We start from the raw sequence: 19,927 nt of genomic DNA, 5'->3' as shown, positions 1-19,927 counted from the left end.
GTTACTGTATACGCCATATATTTCGCGTAAGTAATATTTCGCGATTTTGCTTCAAGACGGGGAATTTGTGAGAGTTTATTTTATTTCATTTTCATTCAACGTGTATAGAAGTATTAGGAAGTGAAAATGTTCACGTTTGTTAAGTCGCGAAATTCGAGAAAATTAAACCATCGCAAAATATTCAACATATACAGTAATTAGAGAACACTCAAGTCAGTCCCAAAATATGACATAAAACACACATTCAACACTATCAAAGGACGTAGATATAAAGAATAGTTCTATTGAAATGAAGAAACAAGAAACTCAGAGATTCACATTCAATTCTTATTTTTAATGAGTGTATCTGGCATATTCACATTAACCAAAAAAAGGGGGGTTATAAATGCCATACATGTATGATATATTTCTGGAATTGAAATATGGTGTTTTCTCATTGTTATTTTCCACAGCACTGTCCAGCCAACAGAAGTGGAGCTGGAAGCGGAAGAGCACCATCAAGAACGAGCATCCAGCAGCAGAATCCAGTCAATGGAAGACCATGGTTGGGTGTGTCGAGAACCTACAAGTACAAAAGAAAAATTGGAAGTTGAGAATTTAAAGTTGAGAAATGAACTGTTGACATTGAAAATCAAAAAAATGAAACTGGAAATCGCACAAATGGAGGGGTGTGGAAATGCAAAGGATGAACTATTGATCGATTTGTAAATATCAACAGTGACAGACTTTGTCTCGGGACTTATAACCTCCTTCAATAGCATTTCAAACCCTGAGGGTGGAACGTTTGGTACATGTTCCCGAATAATGAGTATTTTTCCTAGAGAATCAACACCTCCATCAATGCCAGCGATCGTTGGGGAAGTTAACCCGATGATCTCCAATAACTGTTGGTCAACATCGTTCAGGTCAACATCGTTCATGTATTACCCAATATATATTCTGTGGGAAGTTTCTTGACAAAAGGTCAAAGGTCAAAAGGTCGAAGGTCAAGTGAAAGTGCTAAATTGCACTTTTTCCTCCACATCTCGAAAGTAACTCAAGGTATCATCATGAAACTTACATATTTATGCATGTTCTACATAACAGTGATTCTCTTTGGAACTGTGAGGTCAAAGGTCAAAGGCCAGGTTTAGATACTATTTTACCATTTGATACTGAAATTATACTTTTTCTCAATACCTTGAAAATTACTCAATGCATAAACTTATAAAAGGGTCAAAAGTCAAGTAAAAATCATCAGTTCCCCAAATACCTGCACTATGACGTTTTAATCATTCATCCAATTGAACCTAGTTCTAGGAAAGTGAACATTCAGCACATTTGTGGCAAACCTGTCATTTTAATATTTTGCCAATTGTGTGAAACTGTCATCACACATTGTCAAGACATTGTACTATAGACCTATTAGGAGAACCATGCATTATGGCGGAGGCATACCAGTTGCTATAGCGACATTTGTAGTTTAGATAATATATACTTGAAATTGAAATATATTTATTTCTTTTTGCCTCCGCAACGAAGTTTCCGGGATATCTGTCCGTTGTCTCGTTATCTGTTACGGTGTCTCTTTATTGCAATAAATTAAGAAGAGGTGATCAGATTGTGATGTAACTAGGACCAAGTATATACCATGAGACAACAATATACTCATTAGATTTTAAAGTTGAAAGGTCACAGGTCACAGGATTTTTTTTTATAGACCCAACAGCAATTCATTGCCATGGTAACTCACATATTTTTTGGTTAGATTTGGTAAATACATGAATGAGGCATTTCACTTGAACTAATTGGACAAGGAGTGCGGAGGCATATCCATTGACTGCAGGGCTGTCGAATTGCTGTATCTGTCATTACATGTATATGTGCATTGGAGAAAGTGGAAAAAGAAGCAGTGTGAAAACATTCAAAAGTAATAAAAGAGCTTCTAACCTATATATAACTTGTGAGTCACACACTAGTTTTCCATTCATCTTGTACATAGTATGAATTAAGTTGTGTTATGGATAGGTTGAAAATGCAATCCTTGAGTACAGTTGATGTGCAATTTACATGCCCCCAAACACAAACACACACACACTATAGTGAAAATCAGCCCATGTCCTGGAAACGTCCACTGTTCTCCATCGGGGATTTCCTTCGATCCCATTAAGTCATCGACCCACTCACATTTAACAGTACATGTACTTTGAAATAAAAGGCTAGAACTTACCTCAGTTGAAATATGCTTGCACGATCTGTAAGCGGTGAACTGCACCTTCTCCTCTTTCATTATCAACATCAATTTGGTTGGGTTGTGGTGGGCCCTCCTCTTGCCGTCTTTGGGGTAGTGGCATTCCCATATCCTTGGCTAAATTGTGGAGGATAGCACATGCTGTGATGATCCTGCATGCTCTCCTTGGTGTCACCCGTAACTCATCATGAAGACAGTGGAATCTGCAGTTGTCATAGTATTAGTGGATATTACATAATGTAATTTTTCGACCATAAGAAATGGAAAGAATGTAGAAGTGATGACACTTGGTTTATTTTGTCGCTCTGAAAACAAAAGGGAATACTTTTGGAGGTGATTTAATTGGTAAATGAAGGGGTAGTGTACAATAATTTACGATATAATAGGAAAATAACCGATAAATGTTCTGTGGGTACGTGTATGTGCAAGGTTTGTGTTGTGTGACGTTTTTGTGACCTTTGTGTGTGTATGTGTGTTAGTTTGGTGTGTATTGTTCAAGGTTTGTGTTGGTTAGAAGTTTGTGTGTGTTTGAGTACTTGTTTATTTTTGTGTGTATTTGAGTGTGTTTCTGATTGTGAATGTGTCTGATGGTGAGTGTTTGTGTGTGAGAGTGAATGTGTTTGATGGTTAGTGTTTGTACCAAAAAGTGCATTTTTGTATACCAGTAGGCAGTACCTTCGTTTCAGCTGCCCAATACATCTCTCTACTGCACTGCGTGTTGTCTTGTGTGCTGTGTTGTATCTTTCCTGACCATCGTCGGCTGGTCTCAGAAACGGTGTCATGAGCCACCGCTTCACTGGATAGCCGCTGTCTCCAAGAAGATATCCGTCTATGTGTCGCATCCTTTCCCCCAGCAAACTCTCTCTTAAAATTCTTGCGTCATGAGTACTGCCAGGCCATGCCGCATTTAGATGGAGGATTTTGGAGTCCGGATCACAAACAATCTAGTATGGGGAAAAAAAAAAACACCCCACAATACACATGATACATGTAACTTTTCTGTTTTCCTTCTTTCCATCCATGTTCAAAAACTACTCAGATAAGTTAAAATGTCACAATTTCACCATTTAATGAGGTTCACTATGTAATTTCGTGTGAATGTTTTGGAGAGTTTGAAAATTATATATTTCTGGAAACCTCATTGTGTAAGCAATCAGAAAAACAATATTTCCATTTTCACTGAATGTGTTAAAAACTGCGTTGCCATGGTAACGACATACTATGGCAATAAGTCGGGTGGAAATATTGTGGAGCCAACTACGTCTTCATGTTTTAACCAGTGGTCATATAATTTGTCACACATATTGGTCTTGGGGAGAAGATGTGCAGGACACCTTTGTTGAATGTGTCGGAAACTGTGTTGGCATGGAAACGGCATACTATGGCAATAAATCTGGTGAAAATCATGTGGATTAAACTAACATCTAGTTTTCGAGCAATGCTTATGATATTAGGTACTCACATTTGTCTTTCGGTGAAGAGGTGCAAGACACTTTTTTTTCAAACATGCCAAAAAAAAGCGTTGCCATGGTAACTGTAAATTATGACAATGAATCACGGCTGCATTAATCATCTTTTGGTGAGGAGTCTAGCATTATTTCACTAATTCATGTCTTGGTTTCTTGCTCACCTCAAGTGAGCTATTGCATTCGCTTTTTGTTTGTCGATCGGCGAACATTGTTTCCATGACAACGCAGTTCCTGACACATCAAAGACAAATGTATATTGCACATCTTCACTACAAGACCAATGTTTGTGCCAGATCATATGAGCATTAGTCAAAAACTGTGGAAGTGGTTAATCTGCAATACTTTTACCAGATTTATTCCCATAATATGCAGTTTCCATGGCAACGCATTTTCCGATACAATCAAATACCATGCCTTGCTCATGTTCATCCCAAGACCAATGCGTGCGCCAAATTTCACACAAGCATTGGTCAAAAACCGAGGTATTACCATCGTTTGATCCGCAAGATTTTCATCCAACTTTATTGCCGTAGTATGTCGTTGCCATGGCAACGCAGTTTTTCACACATTCGATACAAATGGAAACATTGCTCTTTCTTATTGTTTACAAAATAAGGTTTCCAAAAATATATAATTTCAGACTCTCCAAAAAATTCCCACGAAAGTAAATTTCCAAGCACAGTGAACCAGGCTAATTTTTATTCATTTCCCAAACTTTTACTGGGTGGAATGATTGGATAGTAAAACGCAATATGATTACGTAGATGGATTGATAAATCCACTGACAAATTGATGGGTGGATATATTGTACAAAAAATTGACATTATTTATCTTACCTGAACATTGATGGAATGATAGTTTTTCCTGTTGACAAACTGGTCTTCGTTTTCGTGTGGGGCTTGAATTTTTATGTGGGTCCCATCGATGAGACCCACAACACCCGGGAAGCCGGCCTTCCGGTAGAAACGATCTTTATTCTGGTTTAGGTCATCTTGTGGCGGCAGTCTTACGTAATTTCCCACTCTCGCCGTGAGTGCATCACTCACTGCTGCGATGCACCTGCTCACGGATGGTTGTGAGATACGAATTGTATCTCCATCCGTGAGCTGAAAATTCCCACTGGCGAAAAATTGAAGCGCCGCGCACACTTTCGTGACGGGTGGTAGGGGGAATCCTCTGTTTGTAACGGGTGTTATTGCTGGTAGAATGTCGTCGGTAATACGCAAGATACCGGCTCTATTGAACCGGTATCTTTCAATCAGTTCGTTGTCGTTGTACTCGTCAAATGGATTTATGCGCCGGTTAAACAATTCTTGTCTACCTCGAGGTCTTCCTATGACCGCCATTTCAGGAAAAATGAATAAAACGCTACATGTACCTTCAATTTATACAACTACGACATTTAAGACTCTTATCTGACTTAAGACTCTCAAATAGGTGTCTTAGAGTTAAGACGAAACTTAAGCGGGGTGCTTGAAGTTAGGACTTTTGAGAATACCACTTAAGTGGGGTGCTTGCAGTTAAGACAAGACTTGAGTCAGAATCTCGATATTTAAGACTCTTAACTAATTTAAGACCTTTCGAGAATACGGCCCCTGTTCCTTGTATCATTCTAGATCTTTCCTGCAAGTTTCATCCAAAACTGTTCACAACTTTTTAAGTCATCTTGCACACGGACAAACAAACCAACAAACAAATAAATGGTAATGAAAATATAAGCTCCTCCCTCGGTGGTAATAAAAATATGATCTGAGAGAAAATACAGCAATTCAGGCAAGTTTGAGCTTGAGAGATAGTATCAAAAGCTGGTGTTGAAAGTGATACTGTTGTCATGGTAAGAAAGATGCAATAGTGCAAGTTGGGGAGAGATTGTTGACACAAAGAAGTCAGCCTCAGGCCAGCTTTCTTGTATGAGTAACATGGGTCTGGACTTAAAGTCATATATTTTGTCAGGGTACATGAATGTCTTTTAGGAAAATCAATCAAAGCAGGTTACAATAGCACCCATGCATTAGCAGCTAAGTTCTCTGTACCTGTATCAGAGGAGTGCTTGAACACTCCTGAAGTATACCGTACTGCACCATACTAAGCCTAAAGTGGACCACTTCCCAATACTCCTGAAGTATACCGTACTGCACCATACTAAGCCTAAAGTGGACCACTTCCCAATACTCCTGAAGTATACTGTACTGCACCATACTAAGCCTAAAGTGGACCACTTCCCAATACTCCTGAAGTATACCGTACTGCACCATACTAAGCATAAAGTGGACCACTTCCCAATACTCCTGAAGTATACTGTACTGCACCATACTAAGCCTAAAGTGGACCACTTCCCAATGTGCTCCAAAGTTGTACCATAACCATTCCAGAAGTTGGCACAAGAAAATGTGCGTAACATTACATGCACTACGTCATAATACAAAGAGTTGGATCTCTTTGTTTGGGAAACCTGAATGTACAGTAAGTGTGGCAGGTGCATGACCGGTTTTGCTACATAACGTGTGACCCCTCAGACTACAGTCCAAAAATAAAGTATGTTTCTCCATAGAGTGCTCGAACACTACCAATCTGGCATGGTATGGTACAGTACAGTATGGATTGGTTTGGTTTGGTTAGCCTTTGAGCACTCACATACAGCCTATGAGAGCATGTCATACTCAATGTGGATGAATTCACTCACTGGGTATTTGTGACAAATCATACTAAATGATCTCATACCTTTAGCTTGAGCCTCGTTCTTCCTTCCTCATCAAGGACTTCATCCTCATCAGCATGCACTTCATCCTCATAGAACTGAGGGTCAAAGGGTCTGAAGTGAGAAGGAGCAAATATCAAACTTATTCCTTCCTCTTTACACAGATAGCCATCAAAGCAGCATGAAAACTCATCAAGACTGCTTTAGTTGGGTTCTTTTTAATGGCACAAATGTTTACAGGTGTCATTAGCATACCAGAAAATTCAAGAAGGATGAAATGTAAAGTAAAACATATTCATGCAATGAGTACTGTAGATCAAGTTAATGAACATGTTAAATACATACCAAATCAATCTCCCTTCACTGAAGAAAGTGTTCTGGTACTTCTCATAATGCATAGCTGATAAAATCTCCACTCATCCAAACTTCACTGTGTCATTGTGCTGCAAATATACACATTGAATGCTCTTGGCTACAGTACAATTGGAAATATTTGCGGTGTGGAAATTTTCTTACATTTTGCATGACCAGAAATCAGCTCAAATAATAAGAATACCGAAAACATTTTTGCACAACATAACTATAAATGTTCCAATAATGAATGTCTTGATTCAGAAGAATTAAAAACACACAAAATTTTTCCAACCCAGCAAAGCATGAAAAATTATCTATGCAAAAATATCCACTTTTACAGTATTACTCATTAACAATTCAGGAAGCAACCTGGGCATAGACTTATTTGGTTTGATACAAATGACATTAGATGTTGCAAACCAGAGATATTGAGCTGAAGACAGAATATCGACAAATACATACTAATACTTAGCTTGTCAACGGTAGTATATTTTTTAGGAATTTCTTTGCCCAATGTTATGGTAAGAGGAAGAAATCCAGTGAGCTGAACACTGCTAAAAACTCCCATAGTGCATATTAAACACTGAGAGAAAATGCTCTACCACTAATGTACCCAAATCCCACCAGACCCCAGACACCAGACCATGAATGCCTTAATAAAGTACAGTATGCTGCACTATGGTGCACAAAAGTTTTACAGTGAACTTCTCACCTCAGAATTCTCTGCCATGTTTTTATGCCACTTCAGTGTGCTAAATTTTGCTTGTGCAATCCTTGAAATGATGCTTTATTATGTGACCTGGGCCCCGTTGCTAGAAACTTTGCATTTAAACGCAACTTGCAACTGATTGTCACTGGCCAATCAAAATCATTGTTGAATGCATACAGCATGTCTTCTTAATAGGGCAGACCCTGAGCCAATCAGAATGGTTGTTTCAAAATTAGCAATTATTTGCAATTGATTGCAACTTTCTTGCAACGGGGCCCCAGATGTTGAATTATTGCAGTTCATTGTGCCTACCTTGTCTCTACACTGAGGAAGTTTGGCAATTTGGCAAAATGGTACTCTTCCCCTAGATCCACACTGAGTTTTGGAAGCTCAACGTCAATCCTTGTTTCTGGAATTTCTTCTTGTTCCTTATCTTCTTGAATCACCTCCCCATCTTCATTGATGTCAGCTCCTCTAATCACTCTGTCTTCATATTCTTCTTCATCATCTTTTTGTTCTGTTCCTTCCTGTTAATACATACACATTTATTCATGTTTTGATAAATAATACAACTTTACACAACTGAAATGATACTAGGCAAAGAATGTTGAAATACACCATATTTGAGTTTTCCAATGTATGTGACAAATGCGGCAAGAGGATATAGTGCACTCCCATCATAACAAACACTGTTTTGCTGAAATTCTCAATGCAACGGGGGAAAAATTCAGACCCCCAAATTATCATCTATTTATTTTTTCATATTTTACTCTTCGGCTATAACAAAATTTTGACATGATGAAAGAAAACAGCCAGTCCCGAGAACGTTTTTTATAATAATCAAGACTTGCTTGTACATCATTTCTCTTCACCCGTTCATGTCAGAAGATGTGTTCACATATCTTCGCCTACATACTTAGTACAGCTGTATATTAGCTAATCACTCGACTACTACAAACTGTAAGTATTGCATGCCAATGCACTGCATTTCATGATACAATACCACACTTGAGCAAATTATCAGTGCGTTACAGTTGGAATTCAAACATTGCTGATACACTCATTGTAGTTTTTGTTCCCCTCGATGAAATTAAGCTGTAAGTTTTAAAAATTGCAGCCACATTCAATTTAAAAGTAATGGCGGTTGATCTGAAATTTTCTAAGTGTTTTACAATAACCACATGTTTTGGGGGTTTCTTTATTTACATTACCAGCATTTACTTTCAATTACTTGTCTTTATGTACTAACAATTTTCCATGCACCGCTCATTCAGCACAGCTTTGTATCGGAAAGCATTTGATAGTAAATTACATCTTGATCACTTAATCCTGTGGTGTTATTTCATGAACACAAAAACTGATTCATAAAATTGTACATCAACTTTGAGACCACTGATATCTGAGAAAATAAATGCCAGGTAAGTATGTCTCTATGAGTGCAGGGTACTAAATACATTCATTTTTTTTTTTCTCTGATAAAGTGGATTGTACTAATGCCTAATTGGACAAGCAGGGAGCCAGTGTCTGAGGAGTGTTCATATGTCACACTCACCATCACACACAATCACTCCACAACAACACCTTCACACTCTACCTACAGAACATACACCATGTATTACTCCCAAACTGAACTAAGATTATTTCCCAATGAGTATTACTGTCATCTGAAAATGAAATCAATGAGATTTACACAATCATGTGACTTCATCTCGGAGCTTTGTTGAACAAAGTTAAGTGAGACAAGGTGCAGTTGAGGCACACTCATGTCTGACTAATACATATTCATTCCTATCTGTGCCATATTAGCATCATTTTAAAAATTGATGAACACGACATAAATGCACCACAGAAAACATCCCACTCCTGTAGGCATTTAAGAATGAGTCCCTGTGTTGCATCTGATTATTTTTTTTTTCAGATATGTTCTTGTCTCTCTTGAGATTTCTGGGTCATGTTTACGATAAAACTTATACCTGTGTATTGTGCTTGTTGATAAAGTTAAGAAATGAAACTACTACTTAAATAAATCTCAGTTGGTGATACTTACTGCAGGTCCCTGTGACTCTTCAATCTGGTTCACTATATCATCCAGGTTATCATCATCGTTATCATCATCATCATCATCAGAGATGTCTCCAGCATCACCAAACAAGTCTTCCTGTGTAGCATGTCCTACAAACAGGAAGTTGAACAAAGAGAACTGCATTACAGTCAGACAAAATAAGAGTGTGATCGACAACATTTCCTGCAGATAAAGGTATCTCTTTGTCACATGTAAAAGGAGCAAAAAGGAACTTACTGGTAACAATCTTGTGGCTTTCACTCAGTGGATTCCACAAGTAGGATATGACAAAAAATGAGTTCACTGAAGGAAAATCACAGATTAAAATCCAAGAACAAGAGATAAATTAGAACAAGAGAGGAGGGGGTCTCGCACTCACCCGAGTATCCAAAGTTCACCTTCCATGCATTCTTGCAGATTCTTACCCGAGATCATTGGAAACTCAGGGTGGGGGTGGGGGAGCTTTGAGAGCTGGGGGCATGGTGTCCATTTGCATATTCCATCACACTGGCAAAAATACCTGCCAAGTACACTGTACTTCGAAAGTTGGACTATTCAGTTTGGAAAAAAAAAATAGACTTGAAGCTCTATCACTCCTGATTCTAGAAAAGAATATCATTGAATATTCCTTAATTTTGGAGGTTTGGACCCTTTGGGGTCCCCAAGGGGAGCATGGTGCCCATTTGAAGAAAATGAGATGCTACCCCCCCCCCCCCCCCAGGTATGCTACTTGCCAAGTTTGATGAAAGTTCATCAAGGGGTTTTCAAGAAGAATACGAACATGTACAATTTAGGTTCCCATTTGGACCCATTCCACCCCCATCCCTGGGTCACAAGGGGGGGGGGGCACCCCTGATTCTGCCATGAACAAACTTGAAACAGTCATCAACACATTAACTCAATGTATTAGGTTAGCTCCATCACTTCTGGTTTTAGAGAAGATCTATAAAGATTCCCTAATGGGGGTGGGTTGGGCCCCCCTTCCCCTCCAGGTGGGGCATGGTGCCCATTTGAAGGAATTAAGATCCTGTCCCCCGAAGGATGCTACCTAACCTGCCAAGATCGGTGAAAATTCATCATGGGGTTTTCAAGAAGAAGATGACAGTGTATACTATACGCCCCATTAGGACACCTCCCACCCTCCCTCCCCATCCCCAACCCCCCCCCCCCCCCCTCCCCGGGTCCCAAGGGGGACACCCCTGATTCGGCCATAAACAAACTTGAAACTACAGTCATCAATGTACTAACTCATAGTATTAACTTAGCTCTATCACTTCTGGTTCTAGAGAAGAAGATTTTTCAGATCCCTTGATTTTAGGTGGTTTGGGCTCCCTAGAGCCCCCATGCCAAGTTTGGCAAAAATCGGTCATGGGTTTTTCAATAAGAAAATGTAAAAAATTTGCGCATGATGCATGACGCACAACGCACGCCGGACAAAGAGCGATCGCAATAGCTCACTTGAGCCTTCAGCTCAGGTGAGCTAAAAACAAGAATTATTTTTCAGTCTTGGAAGAGCTCTACATGTTTGTCATATGTCATGATGACATGTAATGACACTGTGCAAGCATCAGCTGTGAAACTTGGAGGGGTCAATCACTTGAGAATCTAATGGAAAAAGAGCAATACATACATTTCTCCCCAGTTTTGCTTTTTGTTTTTTTAGATAGACAAATTGAAGCCCTTGTGTCAACTCTATACACATGCTGGGAAATGCTAATGATGCATTGAGTTGTATACTTTGTGACAAATCAATATGTTCCTACTATTGATTAATCCACTGTGACAGTCTCAATTTTCTTCTTAATGGCACTCTTTCAGAACATGATAATTCAAACTGTCATAATACAATTTTTGGCTATCTGTAAATTTACATAATGAATAAAGAAAAGCATGATAGACAAATCAATGAATAAATGCAAGGGGAAAATGAATGGAAGTACTTACCTATCTCTGCATCTTCTTCAACATCACTGTCAACTGCCACCTTCTTTTTTGGCTTTCTTCCAATGTTGTCATCACTGTCACTCCCTGTGTCACACAAGAGGCAGAATAGGACCATCCATGCATATATTCATTTATTGGGGTATATTTTTCACATTTCAAAAGACCCTTCTCCTTCATAGTACATAGTATAGTATAGTACACATGCCATGCCACATATTTACATCCAACATCAGTGTTTGCATGATGGCTACATTCTGTCCCAATATCCCTTGCAGTGCAGTAAAATTCTAATGTAAAATACATATCACAGGATATTAGTCACTTGACCCACAATATCAGCTGCAAATTAGGTCTTGTTGGTAATAGACTTAGACCTTTAGAAATGCAACTTTTGTATGTAATAGATATTGACAATAAAAGATAGGTTATATATCCTTTCCAAATTTCTTGATTCATACTGAAAGATAAGATATTGGGTAGCATCTACTTTTCAAGGAGTAACGCTAATCTTATATATCATCTCATATCTAATGCCTTCTGTATCACTGTATACGCCATATACTAGTATTTAGCGAGTCTCAATTTTTGCGAATTGGGACTTCCCGACGATTTCGCGAGTGGTTAAATTCGCAATCATGGAGTACTATACTGAACGGAGAAAAGTAAACGTGTGAGTCACATTCATATCAGGATCAGAGTCATTATTTTAGCATGTCTTTAATTTCGCGAATAGCACTTGACTCGCCAAATTCACAAAAACAAAAACCTCGCGAAATATTCGGTGTATACAGTACCAGCCAGTATACATTTGTACATACCATCAGAAACAGTTGCTTGGTGTTCTTGTTCTTCCTCATCTTCTCGTTCTCCTCTTCCACCTTCCACTTCCTCATCATCTTGACTAATAAGGAGTCTGCTTTCACCATCACCTTCTTCCTCTTGTTCCATAGCTCCATCCTGTGAGTGTGCCTCTTCATCTTCTTCTCCTACATGATCTTCTTCCTTGTCTCTAGCTTCCATTTCTTCTTCCTCTTCCTCCTCCTCCCTATCACCGGCATCAATCTCCTCCTCCTCCTCCCTATCACCGGCATCAATCTCCTCCTCCTCCTCTCTATCACCGGCATCAATCTCCTCCTCCTCCTCTCTATCACCGGCATCAATCTCCTCCTCCTCCTCTCTATCACCGGCATCAATCTCCTCCTCCTCCTCTCTATCACCGGCATCAATCTCCTCCTCCTCCTCCCTATCACCGGCATCAATCTCCTCCTCCTCCTCTCTATCACCGGCATCAATCTCCTCCTCCTCCCTATCACCGGCATCAATCTCCTCCTCCTCTCTGTCTTCAGTCTCCATCTCTTGCTCCTGCCCCTCTTCTACTTCCTGCTCAGAATCTCCTTCTTCCTCTTCTGCCCTTATCTCTTCTTCCCTTTCTCTTCCTTCTTCCTCTGCATTAATTTCTTCCCCTTCCTCTTCAATCATTTCCTCGTACTCTCCTTCTCCGAGTTCCTCTTCTTGATCTTCTTCATGAAATTCTTCACCATCTTCAGCTTCTGAAATATGACATACAGTAACGACAGATATTTAAGGTGTCAAAACTTTACGATTGTGTCAGAGTGTCCTTATTGACATTACATTTGAAGAACAAATTCTATCAATGAGTGGTGATACTCATGATTGGGACCCTACCAAGCTTGTACCAATGAGTACAATTGTAAACTATCTGATGCATAACAAAACATATATGTACAATATCAGGTCCTGCAAAACTAAACTGATTTTCAAATTTCTGTGATTTGTTGCTTTCACAGAGCTGTACATGTACATTGTACATGTACAATAGGTATAAGTAGACACTTAAGCAAGTTTGTAAAGAAATAATAAGTCTAGAATATGGCATACTTAGTTAACAACAATGAGATCAGATAGTTTACCCACATTACATGCCATTCTAGTTTCTATCTAAAAGCAAAAAAAAAAAAAGATACCTCACTAAACCACATTACAACAAACTGGAAAATGTTCTACCACAATATGTCTAATATACAAATGGATACTATTACAATATCATTTTGTATCCTCACATCTTTATGACATGATAATTGATCTTTATCATTCTAAGATGCAGAAAATTCTGGGTTCCAACATGTTACGTGTATTATAAAGAGTCTAAATATGAAGACAATTTGGCTGAGTCTCACAAAGTGTAAAATGAATAAATATACCGGTGTACCCTGGTTGCAGACACTGATCATGATTACATTTTCAAGAACAGGTATATTGGTGTGTCATACAATCTCCACGGACAAAGTATGTGTATCTAACATGTATGCACTAAGTTAGTACATGGAAGCAACGACTTGACCCTGACTTCTTCAGTTTTGTACAACTAAAATTGATTTGGCCCATTTATCATTGCTACTGTAGGTCCACATTCAAAACTGCACTGTACTTTGAAATGATCTGGAATGAATCATTCTGAAGTTACAATGTAAATAGTAATTTTCTTTTAATTATCTAACCCAGAAATCTGGTGCCAAACTCTCTGACTTTGACCCAAATCTAATTTGTTCCAAATTCAAAAAGACAACTAACATACATATAGTATGTACCCATTTCATGCAATCTATATTCAAACATTTCTCTGATATCATATATAGAGTCTTAAAATATTTACTTGTATCTCAAGTGAAAACAAACAAAAATATGCAGTACCTTGTCTTTGTACTACTGTATACAATATGCCTTGTATGTATACACTATACATGATAACATTCTACCACCTACTTTGTGAATTAAAGTACATTTAAAATCTAAAGTATTAGATGGAAAGCACAAAGGCAGAAAAAAGTGGGCAGGGTAGTGGAGTGATTCTTTAGGATTAATGTTCCTACAAATCAAGTATATCATATCTCTGCTCTTTTGCCATCTCCATCTATGTTTTCATTTTTTTTTTTGTATGTCTAATTATTGATACTACACATGGCTTTGAAGAAAAATATGTTTTCAATGTACATAATTGACAATCAAGACTATCTGTAATCAATGTCAGATCCAGAATAAAATATTTAAAAAAAAAAACTGAATTAACGTTATATGATGTCACATCATTACAGTAACAAAAGTCAATCTTCTTACCCTCTTGTTCAAGCTCCCCCTGGTCTACATCTGGAGACATTACATCTTCTCCTTCATCTTCTTCTTCAGCTACTTCTCCTTCCTCCATGTCATCTTCTCCATCATCATTGACATTTCTCTCTTCTTTCCCCTCTTCTTCCTGCTGTTCCTCTTCTTCTTCTTCCTCCTCCTCTATGAGTCCTTCATCAGAATGCCCTTCTTCTCCCTCACTGCCAGACCCAGGAGCTATCTCTTCTCCTTCCTCCTCTTCTTCTTCTTGTCCTTCCTCCTCACTTCTGTCTCCCAACTCAGAGTGACCCTGATCCCCATCTGACTGGACTTCTAACTCTTCATGGTCAGAACCTGTGTATACGAAAACAATTACAGTAAATTACAAAATAGCCAGTCTATGCATGTGCCCCACAAAGCTAGAGATGTTCAGTACAGACGCACATATAGTGGTGGCAAACTCAGAAAATCCTGATGTTTATTGTATCATGTCAATGTCCGGTGAACAGCAAACAAAAAACTTTAATGTACAGTATTTCATAAACAGTGGCCCCACCTTAAGCGGAGGCTGGTTCCAGGTATACAGCGAAGGCCCATATACACTTGTTAATCATCCCACATGAAATCCAGTATGTGGGGATTGTAAATATCTCTCTATGTGATTTTTTTTTTTTTTAAATCATAATTGTACACTGAATCTACATTGTATTCTGCCGTTTATCTGTTATATTGTATGCATGGACTTCCAGAATAACATCCACTGGCTGAGCAAGTTCCTTTTATCAATGTGTTGAAATAAAATTAAAATAATGAACCATGAGCAGAATCTAAACTCACATCCATGGCAATAAGTTTCTTAAAGCACTACGACACCCAGAAACACAACAGCAACATGAAGATGGCACAGTAATCTGATACTTTGGACACATGCATCAAAGGAATTGTACGCCTTCATTCAGTTTGATCCACAAAATAACTGTTTTCAGAGATACTGTAACCTTGAGAAATACATAGCACTGCAATTACCTTGAACGTGATTCCCCTTTACAATTTGAGCGAAAAACATACATGTACAGCAGGGATCATAATGTACTTATAATTGACAATTATAAGTACATTATGATCCCTGCGAAATCCCTGTGATTATTTCTAAGTATTAAATGTATCATTTTTAGACATTAATGATGGACAATGGAAGTGTTTCCATCAAAATATGCCCCAAGAAAGGAAGATTGTGGTTCCAATGAAGCGGTGAAAATCGCAGGTACACTGTACAAGTGTACATACAGCACGTGGTTTATTACGTTACATATCAGCATGTACCTTTTAGACAGGTTTACTTGTACTTTTCTGCAATTTTTTTCACTCCATTCTCATCATCTTTATTACAGTGGATTTAAAATCAATAGCAAAAATGACTGATTGGGGAACTTTAGATTGAACATCAATTGCTACGTTAATATTAAGCTACAACTTTGTACAGTGTAGGGCTGCAAATCAGCACATAGCAAGCAGTGCTGCCGCCCAGCACATCAACACACAACATCAGCATACAATTTATATTGCAACTATTAAAGAGCATGCATATTCTCTGAGTAGCGCTGCTTTCTTGAACTGCATTCAAGTATCTACTTTGTATAACATACAGGGTAAACAAGGTAGCGATGTCATCATGCATCTCGCAACGATAATATAAGGCCAAGGGCTGTAAAGTGCGTAATTGCCGAACATTAGGCATGGGAGGTTGAGCCTTGGTGCGTGTGGGTGCTTTAATGAGCGTCCAATATGACAGATCCCTATCTATACTATACAAGGTCTGCCGAGTAAGTAACAAACATGATGTAATTTAATAAATTCAAAATCTTGTTGTTGGTCCGTCCGGAATAGGGTGAAATCTATTTCACATCTCGACTGGTGCAGCCCTGTCACGACATTTGTGTAAATAGCGACAGGGCAGGGTTTAACCCCGGCGCGGGGCGCTATAACCAGTAACAGCGCCCTGACGTCTTGTATGCAATTTAGTGAAGTAATCAAGTGCACTGCGATGCTTGCAATTCAGTAAACAACTCATCGTTCAAAACGACACTTGGATTCGCGACGAAAAGTCACATGTTGTAACACCATATTGTTTAATATTATAGGCAACTATGTATCCCTCACCATTACCTCCGAAAACAAGATTAATCGTCGTCATCTTTCAGACCATCTCCACGAGATGCGAATCGCCATTCTGAACATATCATGTAAATAAAATGATTTGCGCATGCGCGAATGAATATTCATTTCAGCTCTCAGCTATTCTCTCATCTCATGGTCGGACATCCGGGTATTTTGCGTGTCACGGGGTCATGGACAGCGGTGGAGTGAAAACAAACAGTCGCGTGAGCCTGGAGTGGTAACGCTGTACGTGTTTTCTGCCGGGGCGCCCCGCGAGCATAGCGCTAGCGCAAGCTGTACTACTGTAGTTGTGCGGGCGGCAAGATTAGGCCCTAGCTACCGTAGGCCTACCCTATATTAGGCCCTACCCTAAGCCTACTACAGTACTAACGTTAGGCCTATAGACCTACCTGAAGTTTCTATGAGGTACTAAGTAAGCGTAGATATCAGGGTAGGGCCTACTCAAAGAGGGTCTACTGCACATCTGGCCATTTTGTCGGGTCGTTGATCCAGAGTCCTGCCGCGATTTCATACGGGCACAGGTCCAGTCCGACTGCCTTCAACTTGGCAAAATACCGGGGCGGGCCGATCGATTGACAGGATCCAGATTATTAGAATATTGCTGGCAAGACATGATGCATGTATCTCATGAATGATGGCACAAATGACAAAATGAAAAACAGTTCCCATCTCTGCGTAGAGTTGCACATAAATTATACGCCTCGCACATGCACAGCATGCAGTATGCACATTATGCAGGCTCAGCGCTTGCATAGCAAGCTGTTTGTTTTCACTCCAGTCAACCGGAAGTGACGTGTAGCCGACCGCAAGAATAATGTAGCTGTCCTGTTTTTTTTTCCACATGCATACATTGTGTACCGGTATTATAATATGTGCTACGTTTGTTCCGTACCCGATCAACAGCAAGGTTGTTAGCGCATGCGCTGTGTAAAGTTGTACTACAATACGAAGTGCGGAGGGACTAAAACCTCAGATAAAATCTTTCACTGGGCTCTTAAAACATATCATATTGTAAATCGATTTCCGCGCCTCGGATTGTAAGTATCTTATCTAACACTCTACAGTATGGCTACGAATTTCATTGTAAAATCCTGTATTTTGGTCTCTGGTCACCAAAATACTAAGCCATATAGAACTCTAGGTAGTATACTTTTTGAATAGCCATAGCCATAGGGCTGCAATGCAACCCCGACTCGGTATGGCCTATGGGTACGGGTTGGGGTCGCTGGTGCGGTTAGGCAGGGCAATGTCTAGGCCTTAGAGTCTAGGCCTACATGCTCTTTCTTTTTTCTTTTCTTTTTTTTTGCACACAGTCAAACCTTAACATGTTACATGGGGTTGGTGCCAGCTGCCAGTGACGCTGACATGACGACCGGTCCTACGTATAGGCAAGCATGGTATTACCAGAAAACCATGGTATTACCGGACACGCATATTTTTGCGTACTAATGACATTCTGTACGCGAGACTTCGTAGATTAGCCTAACAGAACTTTGTGTGGACCAAAATCGCAAAAAATGTGACATAAAAATGTAAAAACACAAAGAAATTCACATTTTACCTCAAATTTTAATATAGTTGAGAGACCCGCACCTCGTCATAGTTAATACTTATGCATGTTTGAATCACATTTCACGACTGAAATTCTATGAAATCCCACTCACATACATGCAGGAAAAATGCTGAAGATTCCAATAATAGAACCAAAAGTTAACTGATCGATATCGGAAATTTGTAGCTATCATCCTCAAACGCGAACGATGCGGAATAGTTGTGCGCCAAGGGGCCCGCAACTCGTAATCTGCGCGTGCAGCTCCCATAGACAAGACATTGACAAGGTACCGCATCGACGATTGTTAGCAAAAATTGAGTCTTTCGGCATTGCTAATCCTTTGCTTGATTGGCTGAAATCCTTTCTTCTTGGGAGGAAGCAGCGTGTTTGTGTTAATGGTGCTGTCTCATATTGGGATGATGTCATTAGTGGTATTCCCCAGGGAAGTGTCCTTGGTCCTATGTTGTTTGTTATGTATATTAATGACCTTCCCGAGCAGGTAACTTCCAGTAGTATTTATTTGTTTGCTGATGACACGAAAATTTTTTAACATGTTACTTCCAATAGAGATGCTGTGTTTCTGCAAAAAGATCTTGATTGTCTTATTTCTTGGTCGAATAAGTGGCTTCTTAGGTTTCACCCCCAAAAATGTTGTGTTCTTACGGTTGGCAACCAAGACAACTTGTATGATTACACTATGAATATTGAAAATACTGTACATTACCTTTCACACGTAGATTCATGCAAGGACCTAGGAGTCACGGTTGATTCTAAACTTAAGTTTGAACAACATTTTCAGGAACAAATAAACAAAGCCAATAAAATTATGAATTTAATAAGACACACATTTGTTTATCTAAATAAAGACAATTTTTTATTGTTATACAAAGCTTTGGTAAGACCTCATTTAGAATACGCCCATGCGGTATGGAGTCCTTATTTGAAAAAACATATATTAGCTTTAGAAAATGTCCAACGGCACCTCAGACTTTCAACTTTAGCATACCGCAGGGCAAGAGGTGACCTGATTGAAGTTTTTAAATTATTTCATAAATATGATCAGGAAGTAGTGCCTGATTTGGGTTTAATAAAAAAATGTACAAGAGGACATAGTAAAAAGTTATATATTTTTCGTTCACATACCACTACAAGAAGAAACTCATTTTACATGCGTATCAGGAAACCATGGAATACAATGTGTAGTTTACCAAGAAATTTAATACAGTGTAGATGCATCCAGTGTCTTCAGTTTTGAAGTTGGTCTGGATAAATTCTGGGACAATGAACCCATTAAATTTAAGTTCGACGCCACGCCACCTGGTCATGACCCAGCTCATCTCAAGGACTAAACCTGGATCTGAATACAGAGGTTCAGCCTGCGTTCAGAATCTTCCATAGGTATCCATAGGTATAGGTATAGACAAAGCACATAAACTAGAAGTAGAGTCTAAATTGCAGATTTATTTACCATGTCAATGTCAAAAGGTGAACTTCCAAAGGCATGGAAGAATGCTAATGTTTCTCCAATTTATAAGCAAGGAGATAAGAAGAAACCAAATAATTATCGGCCGGTGAGTTTGACTAGTAATATTTGCAAGCTAATGGAAA

The 19,927-nt window shown here is 39.0% G+C and overlaps 2 protein-coding genes across 2 annotated transcripts in view; both read right to left on the bottom strand.

Moving 5' to 3' along the window:
* Positions 1 to 19,927, bottom strand: part of LOC139725768 (uncharacterized) — a 39,365-nt gene that overhangs the window by 16,871 nt on the left and 2,567 nt on the right. The window contains exons 2-8 of the mRNA XM_071636850.1: positions 14,602 to 14,943; positions 12,285 to 13,016; positions 11,467 to 11,550; positions 9,524 to 9,632; positions 8,851 to 8,852; positions 7,773 to 7,968; positions 6,421 to 6,511 (exon numbers count right to left, since the gene is read on the bottom strand). Of these exons, the coding sequence (XP_071492951.1) occupies positions 6,421 to 6,511; positions 7,773 to 7,968; positions 8,851 to 8,852; positions 9,524 to 9,632; positions 11,467 to 11,550; positions 12,285 to 13,016; positions 14,602 to 14,943 (1,556 nt within the window). The remainder of the gene's footprint in view (positions 1 to 6,420; positions 6,512 to 7,772; positions 7,969 to 8,850; positions 8,853 to 9,523; positions 9,633 to 11,466; positions 11,551 to 12,284; positions 13,017 to 14,601; positions 14,944 to 19,927) is intronic.
* On the bottom strand, positions 514 to 5,045 carry LOC139725773 (putative nuclease HARBI1). Its single transcript, XM_071636855.1, has 4 exons — positions 4,536 to 5,045; positions 2,906 to 3,174; positions 2,210 to 2,433; positions 514 to 562 (listed from the first exon to the last, which is right to left on the bottom strand). Exons 1-3 carry the CDS (start codon positions 5,043 to 5,045, stop codon positions 2,211 to 2,213), a joined length of 1,002 nt encoding a protein of 333 aa, XP_071492956.1. The 3' UTR covers positions 514 to 562; position 2,210.

Source organism: Diadema antillarum, unplaced genomic scaffold (assembly GCF_040938485.1).
Source record: "Diadema antillarum isolate AM-2024a unplaced genomic scaffold, OU_Dant_1.0 seq00000059_RagTag, whole genome shotgun sequence".
Taxonomy (NCBI): Eukaryota; Metazoa; Echinodermata; class Echinoidea; order Diadematoida; family Diadematidae; genus Diadema; species Diadema antillarum.
The sequence above is the reverse complement of the archived record's forward strand: the minus strand, read 5'-3'. Positions and strand labels throughout refer to the sequence as shown.